Genomic DNA, 26319 nt, shown 5'->3' on the forward strand with positions numbered 1-26319 from the left:
TCCGTCTCCCCGTAACCACCAGATGAACTTTGGGCCCTTCAGCCATTCTGGGTCTCAGTTTTTCATCTGGTTATGTGTTCTAGATAAGTGTAGGGCCTGAGGCGATGCAGGATACCCTAAAAATGGACTCCTGCCCCCTGCGTATGGTCTATGGTGGGTGCCCAGTAAGTGGATAGGTAAGGCTTAAGTAAATCATAATTTCTATAATTATAAAATACTAGAGGCCCGATGCACGAAATTCATGCAAGTGGCTTGGCCCTCTCAGCCACGGTGGCTGCCTCAGCTTTGTCCAGAAGTCGTCCGGAAGGTTATTCAGCCATCCGGTCTAATTAGCATATTATGCTTTTATTATTATAAGATAATATGTTTATAATGCACTTCCATATGCATTATCTCCTTTGATTCTCAGTGATCTCATGGGTTAGCCCAGGCATTATTTGCATTTAATCGCATCATTTGCATGATGAAACCGAAGAGACACTAGTCAGAGCTCTAGCCTACACCTTCTGAAACACAATGTGCTTTTCTTTCTGCCATTTAGGAAACACAAAGAATTGTTTTTCCCTTCTTAGTATAGTTCTCTTTTAGATTTCATCACCAGTGCAAATTGCCTCATCTGAGATGCCTTCACCAAACCCCTAAGTATCCCTTCTGTATGTTCCCAGAGCATCCGGAACTTAACTCTTTGTAGAACTGATCACCCTGAATTAGAATGTTCTAATTGCTTATCTGTCTCAACTACTAGATTGCAAGCTTCTTGAGGGCTGAGCCTGGGTCTTGTTCAATGTTTCATCTTTGATGTTCCATAAATATTGGTTGAATTAATTGAATAGGCAAACCCAACATAAAATTTGAGGAGTTCTTTAAGTCACTACATGGAAAGTTAAATGTCAAAACTTTATTACAGTTTTCCCATCCACAGATAATTTTTCATATTGACTCTAGCTTCTATGGAGTCAACTATTCATATTTTATAAAAATAATTTTTATCTGAAAGATCAAAATGGACTACATATACATTGAAAGTTTCAATTCACAAGCCTCATGTTTCCTGCCATATTTTATGGAAATAATATTGGGTAAGTGGATTCATGAGTTGATAAACCCTCAGTTAATTTGTGTGTTGCCCAATTTTCTGTTAATTAGCCACCCAGTTCAAAAGCACAAATACTTTTAATAGATAAATATATAAGCAGCATGATAATTTAACATTTTTGTGTTTTTACTGGGAATAATGAGCACCTTCCAACCACAAAGTTTGGGCTCATTTATATGTTCATAATGCTCACCTGGATCACATTTAATCTTTGTGAGATTTTAATTTTTAAAAGATCAGAATAGGAAAAGGAAATTTGTATCAAATGATATTGCAAATAGGAAGGTGCATAGCTTAAGTGTGCGAATAATTGATGCGGTTTCCTTGCTATATCCTTCAGTATTTTACCCATCCTTAAATCAATGAAGGAAAGGAGATTGTAGAGATGCTAACAGAATGGAAAGGGAGAAGAAACTCTTTACCAAGGTCAAAAAAATATATATTCACCTTAAAAATAAGACAAGGGCAAGAGACATGTAGCGACGGCCTCTGAAGTGTGGCTTGCAGTACATTTCCGCTCAATTTTGGATCTAAATCAACCTTGACCTTTATTTCTTTGGGGTTGCCCAATAGGATTTTCTGGCGGCGGCAGGTTCACTTGATGGCAGGGATCCGGCCCAGCACCATTACCAGCTCCTTCCCACAGCTCATGTCCAACGTGGATGCAGCTTACGAAGTGGCTGAGAGGGGCACCGCTTACTTCTTTAAAGGTACCCTACGGTTCCTCGAAGAGAGAATGGCAGGCTGCAGTGCCCAGTGTGTTTGGAACATGTAGCACTGCCCGCGTTTGTCCAGTGATCATGGAGCATGTTTTGGTCACTTCTCCTCAGGTGGGGTATGAAATGCCACCCATCGTATTGTAGCAATGACAGAATTGACAATGACTATCGAACTGTTCTCAGAGCCAACCCTTTACCCTAGTGAGGCTTTGTGCTAAGGGACAGTGCCTAGGGAGCTAGAAACTTGGTTTCTGCCCCCTAGGACCTCTTCTCAGAGTGGCCTGGCATACCCTCCTGAGAGCCTCTAATTAACAAAAGCCATCATGGAACCCAATGTGAGGAGAGCAATACCTTTGCTGCTATAGCTTTGCCAGGGCATTTTATTTACCTTTGTCTTATTTGTGGTTGGGAGATGCCTCCAGGACAAATTTTAAGTCTTTCACTGAATTGAATAGTTAGAGGCTTCTCTCTCCTATTGGGTTATAGCCATGGCAAATATCCCAGAAATGTCCCATTTATGACCAGCATAGAAATCCTCGTGAGTGAAGTGCACAGTAAGTGGTACAGGGTTTTTGTAAACTTTAACTTCTGTTGTTAGGCCCCCACTACTGGATAACAAGAGGATTCCACATACAAGGTCCTCCTCGGACTATTTACGACTTTGGGTTTCCAAGGTACGTCCAGCGAATAGATGCCGCCGTCTATCTCAAGGATGCTCAGAAGACTCTCTTCTTTGTGGGCGATGAGTACTACAGGTATGCATTTCCTCCTTTCTATTGCCCAGATGTATTCAATGGAAAGGAAAAAACATTTGCAGACATAAATGCAAGGCGAGTTTGCAACAGGCACATTGACTCTTGGCCATTTACTGAGGGTTGACACTGTCTTCAAAATATGGAGCCATCCAAATGATAAGTGAAACGTTAATTCAGTAATATCATTCTTTGGGCACTAGGACACCAAACATCCTGATCTTTTAATGCACTCATTAACTGGACCCCCAGTGACCTAAAAGAGTGGATGCGGCACCCCCAAATACATAACTACCCACTGGGAATGCCTGGGAGGAGAACTGGCTCCCCGTTATGTGAGTACCAGTGCATTTCAGAATACTCTGATTTTGGGCAATAGGACATGGTTATGACTATGGGCTCTTTCCTATGACTATAGGAAAGTTCTGCTGAAAGGAAAAGGTCTTATTCCTGAGTCCTTTTATTCAACCTAGAACATGAAGATTCTTTTTATCCAAAATTAATTATTAATCATTTCCATTGCCTGTTTTGCTGGGGGTTATTAATAAGCAGATCTGAATAAGGTGTCATATGTCAGCCAATCACACAGGGTCACATCTCATTTCACCTACTGAGTTTCTATCCTTAACTGATTCATGTTGAAGGATGAATACACTCTTTGCCAAGCTCTGCCTCTGCACACCTCCCCTATATTCCCAGTTCTCACTTTGGCATTGCTTTTTCCCCTTGACTGCAAAAGAGAGGAGCAAAAACATATCCTAAGCAAGTGACTGCACTTAGGGTTGGGTTGGAAGAAGGAGGGCACACTTTGGTCCAAGGGTTTTTATTTACCAACTAGGCTACTTCCCCACACATCCATTTACTTTTATTCCTTCCTTTCCTCTTTCTAGCAGAACCCAGTGATACAGCCAGTTTTTTTTCTTCTTCTTCTTTACATTGCTCCCATCACCTAAGGCTAATTTCTCCTGTAACTGTTCTCCTTTGCCTACCAATAGCAGAGTAGAAGCCACACTAAGGAGCTTCTGGGGGTATATCAATCAATGCCATCATTCTTTGAGGTGGTCAATGTTTTCTAAATTTTATGAAAAGCGATTTGCAAATCTGCAGATCTCAGCCCCTTTTCACCCCTAAATCACTCTTTCTGTACAGACAGACTAAAGGCATGATTAATGCAATGTAGGACACAGTCTTCCACATTCTCTCCTTCCTGAATGCCCAGGAATACTGGAAATGGATCTGTATACTTAAGGATTACATAGTCAGTCATCATAGAGAAATAAGTAACAAAAACAAGAAGAAGGAGTAGGGATCAAATCTTGTCTTTTAATCTTAAATTTTAAAAAATACATTACCAAACGACCACATTCAGCCTGCATATATTGGACATACTTATGTGTCAGGCTCTGTACTAGAAACTGACACCAAGAGAGGCACAGTTTGCTGTCGGAGAGTCTGGGCAGGAGTGAGAGAGTGTTAATTTCAACTCTAACAGCCATCAGTCCTTTGGCAACTTGGATCACCTTTCTGTCTCTCCTTCATCATCTTCAGAATGGAGATAGAAATAGTATCTACTTCATAGACTTGTGAGGATGAATGAACAAAAAATGTGAAATGCATATCATATAATAAGTTCTTAATTCACGTTAGGTGCTATTAATGCCCTCAGCAAGTCTCACGGTTGAGAGCAAATGTATGGATAAATAATGAACAACAATTCCAGTGCCCTAATAGAAGACTGTACGGGGACCAGGGGGGCAAAACGAAGAGGAAATAGCCAAGAGATAATTCTTAGCAGAAGCAATGACTGAGCTTCATCTTGATAGCGGAGTAGGAGTTTCCCAGTCAGGAAGCGGGATGCGTGGGGGTGGCTTCCAGGCAAAGAGAGCAGCTGAAGCAAAGGCACTGATGTGTGAACGAGCCTGTGTGTGTGGGAAAACCCTGAAGAAGTTCACTGAGATTAAAACATGGGCTGGAATGAGAGATGTGGCCCAAGGATAAGCCGGGTGTAGATCGTGGAGGACCTATGTTTTCATAGGAAGATCATAGGTCTTATTTTCTTGAGATGAGAGATATCATTAAATGTTTTAAATAAAGGAAGAATCCAACAAGATTTATGTTATAAAAAATACCATTCTGGCAGCAATGTGACTAAATTTGAGGGGGAGGGAGGGGCAAGATTGAAAGTCAGCTAAACCAGTTAGGCCAGAAAGTAGAGGAAAACGTGTTCAAAGTGTTCAAAGAAAAACTATTTTTCAAAAATGAAGGCAAAATAAAGACATTCCCACATATACAAAAACTGAAAGAATTTATTGCTAGTACACATGCCATGCAAGAAATACTAAAGGAAGTTTCTCAGGCTGGACATAAATGTCACCAGGCAGTAATTTAAATCCACTTTTTTTTAAAAAGAGAACCAGTAAATGTAAGTACGTAATTATAAAAGATAGCATCAATGTGTATTTCTTCTCTTAATGGATTTAAAATTCACTGTATAAAACAATATGTATATAATTATATTGCTAGGCCTTTATGACATAGAAATATATTTGTCAATAACAGCACAAAGGCATTGGGTAGAAGAAAAACTGTATTAAGCTAAGGAAATGACACCAGATAGTAACACTGGTGTCACACAAACAAGAGAACCAGAAAAGATAATAAGAGGTTACAATAACAAACACTGTAAATATATTTTCTCTTTTTTCTTCCAGCTTCTTTAGAAGACATTGAGTTATATAAAATAGTAATTATAACAATATATTTTGGGGTTTGTAACATATACAGATGTAATATGTTTAACAGTAATACCACAAAGAGAGGAGTAGGGAATAGAGTTATATAGAGTTATGCTTTAATATCTCACTGGAATTAAGTTAGTAGAAGATGATTATGCTAAATTTAGATGTATATGGTATGCACTAAAGAAATAACTTAAAAAGTGAAAAAATTATGAAAGGAATTAAAATGGTACATTAAAATTTTTTTCATTAATGCAAAATAAAAATCTAATAAAATAAAAATCTAAAAATAAAAATCTAATCTAAAAGTCAATAGAGGAACCAAAAAGACATGAGGCATGTAGAAAACAAAAAGTAAAATGGCAAATGTAAGTTCAATCATATTAATAATATTAAATTACATTAATAATATTAAGTGTGAATGGATCAAACAATCTAATCAAATGGCAGAGATTATCATACTAGATTAAAAATGCAAGATCAAACTATGTGCTATCTATAGGAGACACACTTTAGATTTAAAGATACAAATGGCTTGAAAGTAAAAGGATAGAATATATCATATATACATATATGTATGTGTGTATATATATGTATATATATATATATATATATATATATATATGCAATAAGAAAGCTGAAGAGTGACTATGTTAATATCAGGGGGGGAAAACTTTAAAATAAAAAATGTCTTAGGGATAGAGAAGGACATTTGATAGTGACCAAAGGGTCACTCTACCAAGAAGATATAAGAATTATGAGCCTGATAACAGAACCCCAAAGCTGATTAAAATAAAGGGAGAAAACAACAATTGAATAATAATAATTGAAGATTTTAATACCTCACATTCAATAATAGATAGAACAACTAAACATCAATATCAATAAGGAAAAGACTTGGACAGCACTATAAACCAACTAGACTAACATATATCTGTAGAACAACACTTCACTCAACAGCAGCAGAATACATATTCTTCTCAAGTGCATGTGGAACATTAATTATCCAGGATAGGTGATGTGTTAGGCCAGAGTACAAGTCTCAATAAGTTTAAAACAATTGAAATCACACAAAATATGTTCTCTAATGACGAAGAAATAAAGTTAGAAATCAATATCAGAAAGAAAACTGGGTATTTTACAAAAATGTGAAAATTAAATAACAATACTCTTAAAACAACCAATGGGTCAAAGAAGAAATCACAAGGGAAATCAGAAAATACTTACAAATGAGTGAACATGGAAACACAACATACAAAAATTTATAGATGCAGGGAAGGCAGTGCTCAAAGTGAAATTCATAGATATAAAATGCCTATATTAAAAAAGAAAAAGAATCTCAAATTAGTAACCTAACCTTCCGTGTTGAGACACCAAAAGAGAAAAGGGCAAATTAAACCTAAAGCAAGCAGAAAGAAGGAAGCAATAAAAATTGCAGTGGAAAAAGCTAAAATCGATAACAAAAAAGTAATTTGAGAAAATTAACAAAACAAAAATGTTGGCTGTTTAAGAAGACCAAGAAAATTGACAAACTTCTAAGTAAATTAACCTTTGAAACAGAGAAAACTCCACTTACTAAAATCAGAAACGAAAGGGGGACATTCCAACCAATCCTATAAAGGAATACTATAAACAATTGCATGCCAACGAATTAGATAACATGAAATGGACAAATTCCCAGAAAGGTACAAAATGATGAAATTGAATCAAGAAGAAATAGACATTCTGAATAGACCTACAACAAGTGAAGAGATTGAATTCATAATAAAAATTAAAAAAAAAAAAAAAACTACCCACAAAGAAAAGTCCAGGCCCAGATGGCTTCACTGGTGAATTCTGCCAAAACATTTAAAGAAAAACTAATACCAATTTTTCACAAACTCCTCCAAAATACAGAAGAGGATGGAACACCTCCCAACTCATTGCATAAAGCCAGCATTACCCTGATACCAAAGCCAGACAAAGACATCACAAGAAAATAAAACCTCAGACCAAAATCTATCATGAATATGGATGCAAAAATTCTCTAAAAATACTATCAAACCAAATCCAGCAACATATAGAAAGAATTACATATCATGTGCAAGTGGGATTTTCCCTATGGAAAATGCCAGATAGGTTTAACATCTGAAAGTTAATATACCATAGAATTTAAAAAGCATAAGTATCTCAATAGATGCAGAAAAAGCATTTGACAAAACCTCACACTGTTGTGTGATTTAAAAAACAACAACACTCAGCAAACTAGTAATAGGAAATGTTTTCAACCTGATAAAAAGAACTGATGCAAAGTTCTAGCTGATATCATACTCAGTAGTGAACAACTGGATACTTTCCCCCTAGAGTCAAGAAAAAGACCAAGTTTTCCACTCTCACCACTTCCATTCAACATTGTACTGGAGATTGCAGCTAGGACAATTAAGCAACAATTAATGAACTAAAAGACATCCAAATTGGAAAGAAAGTAAAACCATATTTATTTGTATGTCACATAAATTTTATATAGAAAAACCTAAGAAATTCTTTTTTTAGAAAAACCTATTAGAACTAATAATTGAATTCAGCAAATTTGCAGAGAATGATTTCAATATGCAAAAATCAATTCTATTTCTAGCCACCTCAATGAAAAATATAAAAATAAAATTGAAGAAACAATTTCACTTACAATTATATCAAAAAGAAAAGCACTTAGATATATATTTAGCAAAAGAAGTTGAAAACTTATAATCTGAAAATTACAAAACATGGTTTAAAGAAAATAAACAAGGTCCTAATGGAAAAAATATATCATGTTTATGGATTAGAAACCTTAATATTTTTAAGATGGTGATACTCCCCAAATTGTTTTATAGACTCAACACAATCCCTATCAAAATACCACCTGACTTCTTTGTAAAAGCTGTCAAGCTGACCTTAAAATTCATGTGGAAATTCATAGGACCCAGAAGAGCCAAAATATCTTGAAAAAGAACAAAGTTGAAGAACTCAGACTTCCTGATTTCAAAACTTACTACAAAGTAATAGGTGATACTAACATAAGGCTAGACTTATAGATCAATGGAATAAAACTGACAGTCCAAAAATAAACTCATATCCATGGTCAGTTGATTTTATTTTAATTTATATATACATTAATATATTTTTAACTTATTTTAGAAAGAGGAAAGGAGAGAGAGAGAAAAACTTCAATGAGGAGAATCATCAATCAGCTGCCTCCTGCACGCCCCCTACTGAGGATCAAGCCTGCAACCTGGGCATATGCCCTGACTGGGAATCAAGCCATGACTTCTTGGTTCTTGGGTCCACGCTCAACCACTGAGCCACACTGGCCGGGCAATGGCCAGTTGATTTTTGATAGGATGCTATGGCCATTCAATGGGGGAAAGAATGTGCTGGTGGGATCCAGGAATAAAAGTGTCCACAGGAGAGTGGACATACAGGTCTTAAACTCTGAGAACTCAGGCTGAGAGATGAGCTTGGACTCATCATACAGTCAGGTAGTAACTGAGACCATCAGTATTTTTCCACGTTGTTACTAATTCTTTGTTCCAAATACTGGTTCCTGAACTCTTGTCTGGGATGGGACATGGCAGCTTCTCACTCTTCTCCCTTCTCTTTCGGACCACTCTCCCCTCTACCCTTCACTGCTGTAGATTACAAAGGCCCCTTCCTCCATGACAGCCATATGATTCTTGGCTAGAAGTGGATTATTAACTGCAAAGGAGATTCCAGTTTTCCATTTCACGAGGAAAAAAATCTCCTTGAAGAAACTTCATGAAAATACATATCTTAGATACTTTATGAAAAAATTCCCTTTTTTGCAATCCTTCCTCACATGTTTTTAAAGCATCCATTAGCAGACACAGCTCCTCGTTTGGTTCTTTAAAGGGGGCAGGATGGAGGCAGTGTTGCCATTGACATGTTACAAACATCATCACAATCAAAATTCTAACAAATCTGAGTTCTGAGCATAAAATTAAACACACACTTTACCAAAATAGTCCCCCAGTCCTTGTGTTACGAAGGTGGAGAGCAGGGTAATATGTCTCAAAATACCATAGGAAACATCTGTGGCACCATGACATTGCTAGTGAAGTTTAAATCTCAGAAATGATTTCTTTAACATCTATACACATCAATCAATATTAAATGATGAAATAATTCTAGGTCACTTCATTTTACTTGGCATTTAGGTAATTTAGTTGGTATTTCTTGTTTCACAGACAAGACCTCAGTGATGAGAAAGCATATGCAATTGATTTCAGCAGGTAGTTAGTATACAGTAAATTCATAATACAAATTCAGTTCTTTTTTAACATTTAAATTCATCTAATATTTATTGATAATTTATTATGTGTTGGGAATTTAACACAGAATCCTAACACATAAGCCAGGCTCAGTATTTTCTCTTATGTCCCCATCTGCTTTCTAAACAATCTTGAGACACAGGTACTGCGATCTCCATTTAACAGGTAAAAACATCGAATCAGAGAGATTAAGTGATTAGCTCAAGGTCACACAGCTAAATACAGTCTATCCGAGGCAATGTTTCATGTCTTCTGAATCCAAATTCAGAGGTCTTCCCCATTCACCACATATAGTCATTCTTCATTCATTTAACCATTTATTTATTTACTGTCGATTAAAATACCCATACCCATGATTCTTACCTCATTATATAATTTCCTTTGACCTTCAGTAAAATCTTCAACATACCAGTAGATCTTCTTAATCTTTTTTTAATTTATTGATTAAGGTATTACATATGTGTCCTTGTCGCCCTATTGCCCTCCCACCCCCACCCCATTCATGCCCTCACCCCCCATTGTCCGTGTCCATTGGTTAGGCTTATATGCATGCATACAGGTCCTTTGGTTGATCTCTCCCCGTTACCCCCACCCAGATCTTCTTAATCTTAATCCCTTTCTTGCTAAATTCTCTGGACTACCTCCAACATTCTTCAGCCCTCTTTTCTCCACCTCTCTGCAGCCGTGCCTGCCATTGCAAACTATTATCCAGATAAGGTGTGTTTAAAGATTAGGTAAAGATTAAACTTACTGATGATTTAGAATCCCAGGTTGGATCACAAGTTCACTTAACCTCATACTAGCCAGAGTTCATGGTTCCTGGTGCCAAAATAAACCACATCTTATGGCTTGTGTGTCTACATATTTTGTGGTAGTGGTAACATCTAAAATCTTAGGTATATATAAGGTGTCCCAAAAATGTATACACACACTTTGAATAATTATAAAGGTAGTGTTTATTAAAATAAATTTCATTTTCAAAGGTATCAGCTATTAAAGTGTGTATGCACTTTTTGGGGGGACACACTGTATAGTGTGTGTGTGTGTGTGTGTGTGTGTGTGTGTGTGTAACCTGTCTCTCATCCTCAGGACCACTATGATCCAGATAAGGAAGCCAGAGCTCACAGCTCTGAGCACTTTCCCCTGATCACAGAGCCTGCAACAGAGTCATCTGACTGTACATGTTGTGTCCTTTGCTCTGTAACAGAAAACCTCAAACGTTTGTCCACAAATCAAGGGCTAGCTCATCATAACATTTTTATAAGCCCATAACAAAATAAGAACAACATCACAATATTATGCATGTTGGGGAGTGGGGGCTATGTCAGGATAAAGACACATTATTGGCAAGAACCATCTTTTATTCTGAGAGTATGTCCTTTCTGACTTTTTGGTGTTAAAGTTTCTTTTCTGTGTGAAATGAGAATGAAAATAGGTGGTAAATTTTGATGGTTGGATGGTAATGTTTTTACTTGGTAAAATGAAAAGTAGGTGACCCTGTATTAGTTATATAGGCCCTGTCTACATATGTCTACATAAAAGATTCAAATGAAATATTAATATGTTATCAGATAATCTCAAAATGGCGATTTTTTTATTTTTATTTTTTTTAATTGCTTAAAGTATTACAAAGGGTATTACATATGTCTCCTTTTTCCCCCACCTTTGACAATCCCCTGGCCTCCCCTACCCCCCAGTGTCTTATGTCCATTGGTTATGCTTATATGCATGCATATAAGTCCTTCAGTTGATCTCTTACCCCCCCTCCCTTCTGCCCCCCTACCCTCCCCGGCCTTCCCACTGCAATTTGACAGTCTGTTTGAGGCAGCTCTACCTCTGCATCTATTTTTGTTCATATGTTTATAATGGTCTTTATTATCCATGAATGAGTGAGATCATGTGGTATTTTTCCTTCATTGACTGGCTTATTTCACTTAGCATAATGCTCTCCAATTCCATCCATGCAAAATGGTGATTTTTGTGTCAGGCTGGTACTTTGAAATGGAGTTTGTTGAGAGTAATACTCTTTGGAAAGTAGTTATAGGACAGGAGGCAAGAGGGCAGAAAGGAATATATCATTGGTAGAAGAGCTGGAGGAAAGAAATAGTAATTTCACAATTTTGCCAAGGACTTTGCCTAGGTTTTTATAAATATGACTGAGAATTAAAATTTGCAACTGGACATTGCTTTGCTAACTTTTCTTCTGAAATTTTATTGACATATAGTATTATTACCTTTGTTATCTTCTGAATATACAGGGTGTCCCCAAAAAATGTATACACACTTTAATAGCTGATAACTTTGAAAATGAAGTGTATTTTAATAAACACTGCCTTTATAATTATTCAAAGTGTGTGTATACATTTTGGGACACTCTATACATACATAAGATTTTAGATGTTACCACTACCCACCTCAGTGAACTAAGACAGATAAAAATAGAAATTTTTCTTTTTCAGGTTTTCTGTTGAATTAATAGTCATCTTTTTTCTTGAAAATGTATTTCTGTATTATTTAAGCTTTATCTCTATTCTCAAGAAAGATCTTTGCTCTGTCCTTTCTTACTCTCCAGACTTCTCCATCCAGTTTTAATATCATACAAGCAGATCCCAACTTGTATTAGGTTTCCCTGTAAATATTCTTTAGTCAGTCACTTGTTCGGAACTGAGGCAGAATTTACCATAAAGCAATATAAATGGGGATTAAGTTCTCAAAATCACTCATAAATGTCTGTCAAACATACACAGATGTAAGGAGCTGTAATTATATCAGTTCAGCTTCGAATCCTGTATCAGAACAGACAAAAGAGGATAAAGATATGAAGGTCATTCCACCATTTTTCCTGAGCATAGGTCAACATTAGGCAAAGAATTCAAAATAGGTACGTGATCTGTTACCCTCCCACTGTGATCCCCTCCATATCTACAGACATACCAAATGCCTGGTAGCAGCTTTGCATTCTTTTGCATTCCATCCCCCAAATATTTTCAGCTTTAAAATGATCTTCCTTATTCCTACCCATCAAAGCTTCCACTTCCTCAGTAGGACTGCCTCAGGGAAGTGGGAGAAGGAAAACAACCTGGTGAACAGAGATTGCCATGTGAACATCTGTGCTCCGTTTTGAATGAAGAGCTCCAGATTTCAGATTCTGGAACAAAGTGAGCAAAAGAAATCTAGGCCCTGAGGGAGCCAATGTGCCTGGACTGTTCCTTTTTTGTCTCCATTTTTTCCCTAACTTCACACCTGATACCTTGCAGTCATTCCTTCCCTCTCATTGAGCTGGCTTGTCCGAAGATGATGAAATACTGTAAATGGTTCCTATTTTCATTTGTGCTGCAGTGAAGGTTCTCGTGGCTCTCCTGGAAAGGGAGTTTGGGAAAGTTAGCTGTCACTCCCATCCTCAGAGCCCCATATCAACAGGGCTGGTTTCAGCTTGACCCTTTTCCCAATGTTTAACTTCTACTCAGTATCCTAAGAGATCTGCCACTGGCCTGTGTCTTCTTAGCCACAGGAGAAGGACATTTCAGGAGAAAGTGGGTATTATCTGTTGCCACAGGCAACTGCCCAGTGGTTCAGACACCGGGAAAAATTGTCTAACCTTTTGGTGGGAAAGGACTTGGGTGGCCACCCCAGGAATGTCATCCCTGGGAGTTCTGTGCTGATGAAGAAGGGACTTCCTTACACTTTAATGAAGTCTTCCTGACGAGATGAGAGTCTGCTCTGCTTACATACTGAACTCATACAATGATTCATATGGTGATTCATGCAAGTCACAGTCTTTTTTACAAGCTGAGTAATTTTGATCACAAAGAGATGCATTGACCGATCTTGAGAGTTATCGCTGAATGGTGGTTGCTGATCCAGAAAAAGTTACCTAAGCTATTAGGTCAGTCATATAATCTTCCCAGAAAACAAAAGCAATGTAATTCAATTGAATTGATTTAAAAAGCGGAGCTCAGTTATTCCCGGTTTTCTTGTTTCTTATCTTTACCTACTGATCTTTCACACATTTGCTCATTCATTGTGCATTATTTGTTCAGTCCCACCTCTATGGGTGAATAATAAGAAGCCCATGAATAAGAGCCTCTCTGAAGGACTTTCACCTGTTTGGTGAGCCAAGAAATTCATACATGGGGTGGGGATGGAGGGGAGAGAGAGAGAGAGAGAGAGAGAGAGAGAGAGAGAGAGAGAGAGAGAATAATTAAAACAGTAAATAAAGCATGAAAATATATGTAGAGTTCCTTTCGAAAGGCAACATTTTTTAAATTATGGGAACATTTTGCTATAATATATACTAGTAGAATAACTACTTCTAAACAATAGATGTGACAATTTTTTAAAGAAACTCTGCAGTGGTTCTCAACCTTCTGGCCCTTTAAATACAGGTCCTCATGTTGTGACCCAACCATAAAATTATTTTCGTTGCTACTTCATAACTGTAATGTTGCTACTGTTATGAATCGTAATGTAAATATCTGATATGCAGGATGGTCTTAGGCGACCCCTGTGAAAGGGTCGTTCGACCGCCAAAGGGGTCGCGACCCATAGATTGAGAACCGCTGCTTTAGAAAAAGCTAGTGGTCCCAGAATCTCAAGAACCTGGGGGGAGTGGAAGAGAGAAAGAGAGAGAGAGAGAGAGAGAGAGAGAGAGAGAGAGAGAGAGAGAGAGAGATTGATTTAAAGTAAATCATAAGACAGCCCTGGCTAAATATGCCTGACTATACAATGTCACTACAATCAATAAAAACCTCTTTTATGAAATAATACTTCCTCCAGCTATGATGAACGAAAAAGGAAAATGGAAAAAGACTATCCAAAGAATACTGAAGAGGAATTTTCAGGAGTAAATGGACAAATAGATGCTGCTGTGGAATTAAATGGTGAGTATTTTCACCAAAAAAACTTTCTTTGTGGAATTGTAACAAGAAATCTGGGTTTTGACGTAACAGAAAAAATGGGTTTCCAAATGGGAGTCCTTCATTCTTATCTTTGGTCCCGAGCCCCTTATAAATTTAGCTAACCAGATCAACCCCCCAGGAAGAATAACTGTAAAAGGCCTGCTGTTGTGGTTCTCTCTTTGAGAAAGGAAAGTTTTAAAAGTACAGCTTCAGTCCATTAGTCAGCTACATTATCAAGTTTACCTGGTCAAAATTATCATGTTTATCTTTAAAATGCACATACTCTCAACTTTCCCAGTGTCTTTCCCCACTCCATCCCTCAGCTCCTGAAATTCAACACATAGTTTGGGAAGGTGACTTGAACTGAACTGGGTTGAATACGTTTAATTGAATCTTTTGAACCAGTCAACACATTCTTTTTAAGAATATAGCACAGAGCTGGGCACTTCAGAAATGTAAAGACAGTTCCAGATATGGTCTCTGCTCTCACAGAATGGTGAATATCTTTGGGAAACCCCTCTACCCAACACAGATTAAATTGCTAGAAAACAAGACTATCTATAATTTGGTGTTGAATCATGTGGTAGTCTTCACAATAATAGCGAGAGGTGATCTGAGAAAGAACAGATCAGAACCAGCATTCATAGTTGGAGATTTCATGGTGGGACCTCAGCTAGAGGTTTGACTAGGGAAAGAAAGGGGAGGAGACTTCCTGGAGGGGAACAGCCTGAGCAGAAGCACCAAGCATCATTGAACTTGACACATCAGATGACCCCAAGGAGGAGGCTGGACCTGGCTGCAAGAGAGAAGACGAGAGATGATTGAGAAGTTAGAGGTGTCCGGTCCTAGGGCTCAGTGAGAATTGTGCAGAGGGCTTGCTAACTGCCACCTGACACATTCCCAATTCCCCTTTGGTGCCACCTCAAAAAAATGACAGTTACGCATCCTCCCATTTACACATTTGCAAGTCATTTTCAGTAACCACAATTTCAACTTTGTCTCTTTTAGGCTACATTTACTTCTTTTCAGGACCAAAAGCATACAAGTATGACACAGAAAAGGAAGATGTGGTTAGTGTGCTGAAATCTAGTTCCTGGATTGGTTGCTAAAGAGAAAGGTCTAGTCTTTCCTAAGGAGTGAAGAAGACTGCAAGCAGCCGATAACTGGGTTGAAGGACTAAAGCAGAAATTAGGGTAGGGATTCTTCCCATGGCCTTCAGTTCTAAGGGCAACTTAGAGTTCACTGAAAAGAATTATGCTTCTACATTTTTTTTCATAGTTGTGGATTCATAATTTTAATCCAAATGAGAAATTCCTATTGGTCAACTTCACACAAAATCAGAATCAACCCAGTGTACTTTTCAGTTAGACACTCATTATTTCTTTTCTTACCTAATATCCTGAAGTAAATTGATAACTTTGGATTTTATTTCCAAGAAGAGCCTCCCTGACATACGTTATAGTTTTTTTGTAGGAAATGGCCATTACCATACAAATTATAATTATTCTTTACAAGTTGTGGCTTTTGTGGCCTTAACGTTTGCTATGATGAATATGAATTTATCCTTCTGTACTTTAAACATACCACAAACAAAAGACTGTGTACGTTTTGTTTCTCATTTCTATTCGTTTATGTGTACTCACTGGTCTTTGAAGTAGGTTATGGCAGGAAAACCTATTCAAGTGAATTTTCATACGAGTCAAGAGGTAGGCATTTTGCAACAGGAAAACTTTCAACAAAAGCCAATTAAAATGTTTTATAAGAACAATTTTTTCATTTCTCTTTTCAGTTAATATTTACTAGCTTCTATCACATTTTACTTGGCAACAAATTCCATGTACCTGTAAAAAAAAAAAAAAAGAAAAAACTCAAACCTTGAGATAGTATGTGAGTATACAGAGCCAGAATAAATAACAGTAATTCACTCTATTTGCTGCTTCTTGACAATAAAATGCCCTCAATGAGTGAGTCTCTTCTGAACACTTGTTCATTTAAGGGAGTTCATCTTTTGTTTCTGTTTTTGTTACTTCAAGCTAAACTCTTTTTTTTTCTACCTAGTCATTAATACAGATAAAACATAGCTGCCTGTCATTCTTATGATTTTTTTTTTACATCTAGAACGTAAGGATTCTAAAACATGTTAGTGGTTCTGAAATTAGATGATAAAATACATTTAACATGCTTCCTAGACTGCCTGGAATATCTGAAGTGTTCAACAGATGTTAGCTATTATTGTTACCATCATTTATTAAATTTGTTTCATACGCTACACAGACAATAGTGTGGTAGGCCGAGGGACAGGGGTGAGGGGGTCAATGGGTGAGGAAAAGCGGGTATCTGTAATACTTTCAACAATAAAGATAAATTTTAAAAAATTATATCAATAAAAATAAAAGCTCTGGGGCAGTTACTCAAGGTTACTCTAAGCTTTCCATTGGTTTCCTTAATTGAAAGTGGCTATTTACAGCTCACATGTTGAATCTTTGATGATGAAGAAAAGTCTACTGTGCTTGTTTTCTAGTGTCAACTGCCTTTATAGAGTTAGAAAAGTCACTTTTGCAAAAACCATCAGCTGAGGAGAACTTCTTAATATTAATAAACAAGGAGGAAAACCAGCCTGGCAGTTCCTCAAAAGGCTAACCTGGAGTTAATATATATATGTGTATATATGACTCAGCAATTCCACTCCTCTGTATATACCTATGAGAAACAAAAGCATATGTCCATCCAAAATGTGTACACAAATGTTCATAGCAGCATTATCCATAACTAAAAAGTGGAAACATGTCCATCAAATAATGAATGGATTTTTTAATGTGGTAAATTCATACAATTGAATATTATTCAGCAATAAAAAAGGATGAATACATACGTCAACATGGAGGAACCCTGAAAACATTACACTAAGTGAAAGAAGCCAGACAGAAGAGCCCACATAGTATATGACTCTATTCATATGAAATGTTCAGAAGAGAAACATCCATAGAGACCGAGAGCTGACTAGTGCTTGTCAGTTGGGGGAGAGGGAATGGGAGGTGACGACCAATGGCTATGGGATCTCTTTGTGAAGTGGTGAAAATGTTCTAGAAGTGATGGTGATGGTTGCACAGCTCTGTACACTTTAAATGGATGAATTGTATGGTATATGCATTATATCTCAATAAACCTGTTGTCTTCCTGTGTTGCGCACTGACCCAGGAACATGCACATTTTAGACACCTCACTAAATAAATTAATGTTAAAAAAAAAACACCAAAAAAAACATGTGCTCTGAAATCTGACTGACGGGATTCAAACCCCAGATCTTCTATCTTTAGCTGTGTGATGTTGGTCAAGTTCCCGAAACTGTCTCAATTTCCCCTTTTGTAAAATTAGAATAGGAATAGTTCTTACCTCCTAGGGATAGTTAGAAGCTTAAATACACCGGTGGGCCAAAGTAGGTTTACAGTTGTTCTAATACAATAATTAATAAATAATTAACAAAATAAACTCCGTGTTTCACATACTCACAACTGTAAACCTACTTTTGTCCACCCTGTATAGGAGCCAAAACATGAAAAGCTCTTAGATAGTCCCTAGTACCCAACAGGGGGCTTTATAATGGTTGTTGTTTTGTTTTATTTTTGTTTTGTTTTTTAAGTTTATCTTTATTATTGATATTATTACAGATGTCCCCTATTTCCCTCCTTCTCCCCTCCACCAAGTCCCTGCCCCACCCCAGGTCTTCACCATACTATTGTCCGTGTCCATGAGTTATGCATATAAGTTCTTTGGTTACTCTCTTCCCGTCCCCCATACCCCTCCCCTCTGAGATCTGTCAGTGTGTTCCATGTATCCATGTCTCTGGACCTATTTTTTCATCAGTTTATTTTGTTCATTAGTTTCCACATACAAATGAGATCATGTGATATATGTTCATAGCAGCGTTACTTACAATAGCTAAGTTCTCAAAACAGCCCAAGTGCCCATCAGTAGATGAGTGAATAATTGTTGTTGTTTTTTTGTTTTTAAATATATTTTATTGATTTTTTACAGAGAGGAAGGGAGAGAGATAGAGAGTTAGAAACATCGATGAGAGAGAAACATTGACCAGCTGCCTCCTGCACACCCCCTACTGGGGATGTGCCCATAACCAAGTTACATGCCCTTGACTGGAATCGAACCTGGGACCCTTCAGTCCGCAGGCTGACGCTCTATCCACCAAGCCAAACCAGATAGGGCTAATTGTTGTTTTTGAAGCAATTAGAATTAACTTTGAGATATTTTGGAGGATTTGTATATATCCTTTCAGATAGTTGAAGACATGATGAGCTGTAGCACCACAAGAACTAATAACCAGTGACCTGAACTTTTTTTCCCAAATTCCAAATTAAATCAATAATCAAATAATTTTATTGATTTAATTTCCCAAAAAATAATTCTTACAAATCATCATTTCTTTGTTGGTTCCCAGATATAATTATACATATTTTGGAAAGATAGAGTCTTCCTAATGCATAAGAAACAGTGATTGTGTTTGTGTCAAAACTCAATCAGAACATTTACATGCTCATTTGAAACGACAAATTTTGTACAGAAATAATTTACAACGTAGACTCCCCACTTGGCCTCAGAGAAACTGAGTGCAAAAATGTTTTGTTAAATAACAGTTTTGAGGACAGCGTGGTTGAACTGCTCCTTTGGGGATCAGGGTTTGTGTTCTGATGACCTCCATATATTGTCCTGTTAACCTCAGTGGTGCCTATTTGTGGGTGGCCCAGAGCCCTGGGCAAGCACTAGTGAGGTTACTAAGGACGAAAGGATGGGCCTGGGCGGGGAGTTCCCTAGCAGCTCCACACTAAGTTCCCTGAGGCTGGAATGCCAGATGAACTCTGCAGTCTTTTATTTGGAATTCTGTGTGATGTATTTTTAAGTTACCACACGGTCTTCAAGTGCTTTCGTTTATATATTATCCATGTGTTTTCTCTTCATTCCTGTTTTCAGTCATTTCTGTCTACAGGCAATGATACTGAAGATTCTTTGTGAATATTCATAGCTAAAATTACCCAGTGAAGTGCCATTTGAGAAGAAATAGGTAATGCTGGTCAATGGGTTGTCATTTTTTACTTCCATAATGAAGCATTGGAAAGGCCAAAGATTTTCAGCATTTCCCCCATACAGGCCTCAGTAAGAGGAAGAAACCACATCTTTCGATCACCTTTCATCTCCCGAGTCTATCTTTGGTCCCATTACCATCCCCAAGTGGTTTATCAACATGCCCCGACTAAAGTGCATCCTGTTACACTCAAAATGCCACGATGCCTGATCCCTGCCTTGCTACGACCGCCTAGACTCAAAACTTAAATAGAATTGGAAAACTTGTTGGCAAAAAAATAATTAAAGTAGGAACTTAGTGAATGACTTTGAGATCCAAAAGAGAACTCTTTTAATGCACATATTCTCTCTTATTTTAATCTCTTCTCCATTAATCTTAATCTAACATCCTTTCCTTTAATTCAATATGTCATATTAAATGGTTGGGGATGAAATTAAACTTTTGTTGCACAATGCAGAGTGTTGTTCTGAGAATAGGCGTGATCAGAACAGAAAAGGACTGGAGGAAGTCAAGAAGAAAATAGTTGCAAAAAACCAGTTGAGAAATGTAACATTTAAATCCATTTTAGATCATCTGCAATGGCGGGTAGGGGGGACACACCAGGTCTGTAGAAATAGCAATTTGTTTATTCTTGGAAAATCCCAGGCCCTTAATGCAATGATAAATAATGTAAGCTTTTGATGCTGGGCAGTAAATGTGTTTATAGCTGCCTCTATAAAGGATGAGATATCAAAAGTCCTATTGGAGCACATTCCACGTGACTTGCAGACAGCCCAATGGTTGTAATGTCACTGCTAAATTTTACATGTAAATCCATAAAGAAACTGGCAATTTCTGAAGTTGAGATTATCGGCTGTTTCTTTTGAAAGACTTTATCTCTTCCCTAAAATAGTTTTATTTCCACAAATAATCAATCTTTTTTGAGGAATCTAGGTACCCTACCATATCCACCCTCAGTATTCATCTTTGATTTATTAAAAAATACTTATTAAGCATTTACTTTCTGTTGGCGCCAACTTAGGCACCAACTTAGTTCTCTAGTGTGAACCCCAAGGAGCTTACATTCTAATGGAAGAGACATTCACTGTGAATAAGTAGATGTAAGTACAATGAAAGACATTGAAATGCTTTGGGGGGTAAAAGGCGGGAAGAGGATAAAGGACATCAGGGTGTAATTTTATAAAAGCACATTTTGGGAAAGAAGAAACTGAGTCGGGGATACTTCCCTAGAGAGGTGAGTAAAGGGAAGGAAGGTGTCTAGGTTCCATGCTGAGAAAGCAGTAAGTGTGAGATCTCAGGTAGGAAGGGATTGGCATAGCGGAGGCACGGCAAGAAGGCCACTATGGCTGGAGCCAGTGAGGGAAAAGAAAAGTAGAAAGAGGTGAGGTAGAGAGGAAGCCAGCCAAACTATAGAGAGCCTGGTGGGCCACCTAAGGCGATCAGATTTCATGCAAATGAGAGAAGAAGGGTCTCTGCGCAGGTGGATAACATGATCTCCCTTATGTTTCAAAGGGTCACCCTGACTGCTGGGTGGCATGCAGCTCGTAAAACCACCATGAGTGAATGCAGAGACCAGGCAGCGGCATTTTCCAGGGTAGAGATGATGATGGCATTGACCGAGGAAGTATCAAGGAAGCTGCTAAGAATGGTCAGATTGAGGAAAATTCTCCAGGTAACGCCAATAGGATTTGCTCCTAAAATGCATGTGGAATTTAATAAAGACAAGGGAGCCAAGAATGACTCCAAAGTTTTTGGCCGAAACAAGTGGCAGCGTGGAGGTAAAATGAGGGGGACTAGAGGAAGAGCCCATCTGTGAGAGCTGGGGAGGTGTCCGATTCGGTAGGTAAATATAAAGGCTTGAGTTCAAGGAAGAATTTGGAGCTGGAGGTAGAAATTCTGGAGTCATAGTCCTTATATTATTATTTGCAACCTTTTGAGCACCCCTCCCCCCTACACACATACAGACTTCCATGAAAATTGGAGCCAAAATCACTTATAAAAGAATAAGGAAGCAGCTAAAAATAATCTCAAGTTTTTAATCACTATTTAGCATTCAATCTACTAATCCATGTTTCTTTTCCTCGTCAAAAACATGGTTTAATTTTTTTTCTTAAAAAATCTTTATTGTTGAAAGTATTGCATATGTCTCCTTTTTCTCCCATTGACCCCTTCTAGCCTGCCCCCACCCCCCACCCCAGGCCTTCACCACACTATTGTCTGTGTCCATGGGTTATGCATAAAATGCATACAAGTTCTTTGGTTGATCTCTTCCCACCCACCCTCACCTTTCCTTTGAGCAACTGGTTTCATTTTCAATGAGAGTTTTTGAGGTTTTGAAGGATTTTTTTTTCTCGGTTTTTCATTTCTTACAACAAAAGTTTTTTTTAAATCACAAAGGAAAATACAAAATCTTAAGGATTGCTCTTCTAGAAGAAAGTTGTTGGTAGTCTAGGAATTTATTAAATAGGATAAAAGAACTTTCAAGATTTTTTAAATCCATTTCATTCTTACAGTGAAAACACCTGTGTAATCTCACCAAGCCTTACAGAGATTGTGACTAGCAAGGTCTCTACCACATTCATTCGTGTTTATCTGAACACCAGACTCTCTGTGCCTTTACCTGAAGGTCAAGGCCTTTCCCAGCACTCAAATCAATCTTTAAAACAACAGTGATGCCTGGAACTTCAGTCCAGCCATTCAGTGGAGCTTGTATCAAAAGGGCCAATCTTGCTCTCCCGTGGGCCAGTACACCAAGGCAAGGATGAATTCCAGTTATGTCTACCCTTTCCTGCCTGACCCAGTGTGTGCAACCAGGACCCTGCCTTGGTTTCCTTTCCCAATCCACAGATTTCTAACCCTGCTATGACCCTTAGATCACTTGTCTGGTATCCCAGAATTATATTCAGGGCCATAACATGTCAATCATCATTGCATACTGAATCTGCTGAGATGTATTATTGTTGCTTCCACAGTTACCTACCCAGATAAAACTAGACATTTATATGAACACATACAGAGAAGAAAATCAATGCTAATTAATTGCCAAGTGAATGGCATGGACCACACATGCTACAGGAACCCAAATAGGGGAAATGTGGCAAGAGAGGAGGAAAGAGGAAAGGAAGCTTGGATTTTTCTTTCCTACAAATGAATGTAAAGTTGAATTGTTATTTTCAGAACATGAATTCTCTAAGTGGTTCAGTTTTAACTCCCAGGACTTCTACCTTTCCATAAACACAACTAGAAAATCAAATATCTCTCTCTCTCTCTCTCTCTCTCTCTCTCTCTCTCTCTCTCTCTGTCTCTCCCCCCTCCACCCCTCCCTCTATCTCTTTCTCTTTTTTGCTAATTACAAGTTAGTCACAAGAATCTACACTAATAATAGATAAATATGTAAATTGGCCATACCTCCAAAACGCCCCACAGCCCATCAGGAGGGAATATGCAAATTAGCAGGACAAAGATGGCGATGGCCACGGAGTCAGCTGAAGTGGATCAGAGGCTTGGATCACCCCTGGCGATGGAGGAAGCCAAGCTTCCCACTCGCGTGGGCTGGCCGCTGAAGGATGGGCCTGTGGGCGGCGGCCTCAGAGCTGGCTGAGCGTGCAGGAGGCTTGGGTCACCTGGGCTGGCTGCCAAAGGAGGGGCCTGCAAATGGCCCTCAGCCCCTCACCCAGGCTGGCCACACCAACACCAGGGTGAGGGTCCCCACTGGGGGGCGTGGCCAGCCTGCAAACATTTATCAGCCCCTCACCCAGGCTGACCAGGCACCCCAGCGGGGACCCCCACCCTGAAGGGGGTGTGACCAACCTGAAAACTACACTCAGCCCCTTACCCAGGCTGGCCAGGCATCCCAGCAGGGACCCTCACCCCATGGGAGCATGGCTGGCCTGCAAACTGCCCCAGCCCCTCCCCCAGGCCACCCCTCCCCCCACCCTGATCCGGGACATCCTTCAGGGAAAACCAGCCAGCCCCCACCCATGATCCAGGCCTCTATCTGTACTAATAAAAGGGTAATATGCTAATTAGACTGGGAGACCTTCCAAAAGACCTTCCGGATGTTCTTCTAGACAAAGCCATGGTGGCAGGGTCGAGGTAGAGGCGGTTAGGGGCCATGAGGGGAGGGCAGTTAGTTGTGGGTGATCAGGCTGGTGTGGGGGAGAGGGGGTTGGGGATGATCAAGCCTGTGTGGGGGGCCGGCAGGGGGGGCCAGTTGGGGGTGAGCAGGCTGGCAGGGGGGGCAGATGGGGGTAATCAGGCTGGCGGGGGGGCAGTTGGGGGTGAGCAGACCATCAGGCAGAGTGGTTAGGGGCAATCAGGCAGGCAGGCAGGTGAGCAGTTAGGAGCCAGCAGTCCTGGATTGCAAGAGGGATATCCAACTGGGGTCCCAGATTGGAGAGGGTGCAGGCCGGGCTGAGGGACACGCGCTCCTTGCAGAGCTATAAAATAGCGTAGTCCACTGGAGACACTCAAAGAATTAAATGGATCGAATAATCCCTGGAGGGGATTACACAACACTCAGGACAACTCATGGAAAGAACACTCAATCCTCTCTTTTTTTATGCTTCCCAAGTCTGATCATTTTTTCTGAAATTGAAAATAAATTTTAAAAATAAAGTCTCCCACATCAATGTCTTCAGTCCTATATAATGAATTCTTTGATCAGCTGGAGCAGGAGCCAGCAGTCTGCCTACCTATATCCATCTGGGCTAAGGAAAACCAGCACTGGTGCTGGTAATCATAAGCATTCAACTAGAGTTCGCCATTATTTGAAAGTTTGTTCTAATATTAACTTCTAATATGCTGGTGGAACTTTGGGTTTACTTTTTTATTTCTTTTATACTGAATTACAAAATAAAAATAATTTCAACTTAAATGAACATATTTAAAATTAAACAAAAGACAGTCCTCTAAGTCAAAACATTGCTTTCTCCTCCCATTTTGGCCAGACACTATTCCTCGGAAAGTTTATTATTAGGTACAGCTACTGAGAGATGGGACATTCGAGAGAAGGGACACTTCCTGGAGCAGAATAGCTGATGTGGCCCCTGGAAAGTCATCTGAGCCCCTGAACACAGTGCTTGGTATGTGGTAGCTATTGATCCTTCATATCTGGGAAAATGCAGGCAGGTCCAGAGCCTCCAGACAGGGACTAGCAGCTGTTCCCTTGCCTGTATTTACCCAGAAACCAGCCTTAAAAGCCACACCTTAGCCCTGGCTGGGTGGCTCAGTTGGTTGGAGCATAGTCCCATACACCAGAGGTTGTAGGTTCAAGTCCCTGCCAGGGCACATATGTAGGTTGTGAGTTTGATCCCCAGTTGGAGCATGTATGGGAGGCAGCAGATTGATGTTTTTCTCTCAACACCAATGTTTCTCTCTCTCTCTCTCTCTCTCTCTCTCTCTCTCTCTCTCTCTCTCTCTCTCTTCCTCTCTCTCTCAAATCAATGAAAAACATATCTGCAGGTGAGGATTAAAAAAAATAAAAAGCCCACACCTGACAAGTAGTCAGAAATACATCTATTACTGAAGCAGTACAATGCAAAATAAAATTTTTTCATCAAATGTTTTTGGGTACAACCAAAGTTTTATCGAGAACATAAGATACCCTTGAAGTTTGACATTTTTACCCTTGATAAGTAAGTAAGTCAATAAACAAATAAGCAGAGAAAACGTTCTGGAAAGAGAAATGGTTTAAATAGACAATAAGGACAAAATAACATAACTGTATAAAAGAATTGTAAAGAGTTGGGACCGTTATATTGGACTTACACTGTGCAAGATCCTTAAAAATCAAGTTGAAGAACTTCACTTTATTCAACAAAAAAATGCAGTTTACAAAGTAAACTTTCTTTTTTAAAACTGAGCTAACAGAGTAAAGGAGGTATTTTAAATAATGGTTGTTGGTTCCTAACCTCAGGAGGTCCCTGGGTGAAATTTGAAACTGGCCCCCATACACAGAGGGCAAGGAGAGACTGAGGAAAGGGGCAGGCCACTCCAGATAGAGGGGTGGCAGGTCTAATAGGCAAGGGAACTTCGGCTTATCCTAGCCAACAACAAACGGGTAGCTCTCCACAGGTGCCCGCCGGCATCTTAAAGTTTACATAGAGGCCTTATCTGAGTTCAGTTACTTATTAAGTCCAGATGGTCTCAGAAACTCCTTACTCTCTCAATGCTGCATCTTTGAACTGGCTCCTGGCTCAGGAAGGGTGGGCAGGAACAAGAAGTACATTCCAAGGCGGGGAGGGGCTAGGGGAGGAAGAACCTCTAGTGCCAGGGTCCAGCCCCAAGGTCAACCAGCGGTCACATCCTCTAAATGACCTCCAACTACGTTACCATTGCGTTAACGGAGAGGAGCAATTGTTTATGTGCCTTATGTGACTTTTATATCTAGAGGAGGAGGAGGAGAAGAGAAGGAGGAGAAGAACCAACAGCACGTGACATTATTGCAGATGTAGTCCCAAAAAATTACTCTGAGAAAGTACTTTTAAGAGTTTATAAATGTTTACTCTTGCGTTCTATTAGATATGTCATCCCAGACTGAAAGGAAGCAGTTTGCAGATAATCTGTGGACCACATTTTAGATAGCCCTGGTCCATAGCACACAGGCATTCAAGATGGTGAGCCTTAAACTCAAACTTTTTATCATAACAATATCATTCAACAAGTTTCCAAACTGGGAATGCCATCACTAAGAGTCACCTGTGAAGTGCGCCT

The 26319-nt window shown here is 39.0% G+C and overlaps 1 protein-coding gene across 1 annotated transcript in view; it reads left to right on the top strand.

Moving 5' to 3' along the window:
* MMP20 (matrix metallopeptidase 20) overlaps positions 1-16475 on the top strand; it is a 38297-nt gene extending 21822 nt beyond the window's left edge. The window contains exons 7-10 of the mRNA XM_036324578.1: positions 1670-1806; positions 2414-2570; positions 14389-14492; positions 15519-16475. Of these exons, the coding sequence (XP_036180471.1) occupies positions 1670-1806; positions 2414-2570; positions 14389-14492; positions 15519-15619 (499 nt within the window). The 3' untranslated portion in view covers positions 15620-16475. The remainder of the gene's footprint in view (positions 1-1669; positions 1807-2413; positions 2571-14388; positions 14493-15518) is intronic.
* Positions 16476-26319: the final 9844 nt, after the last annotated feature.

The sequence above is a fragment of the Myotis myotis genome, unplaced genomic scaffold, assembly GCF_014108235.1.
Source record: "Myotis myotis isolate mMyoMyo1 unplaced genomic scaffold, mMyoMyo1.p scaffold_m19_p_10, whole genome shotgun sequence".
Lineage (NCBI taxonomy): Eukaryota > Metazoa > Chordata > Mammalia > Chiroptera > Vespertilionidae > Myotis > Myotis myotis.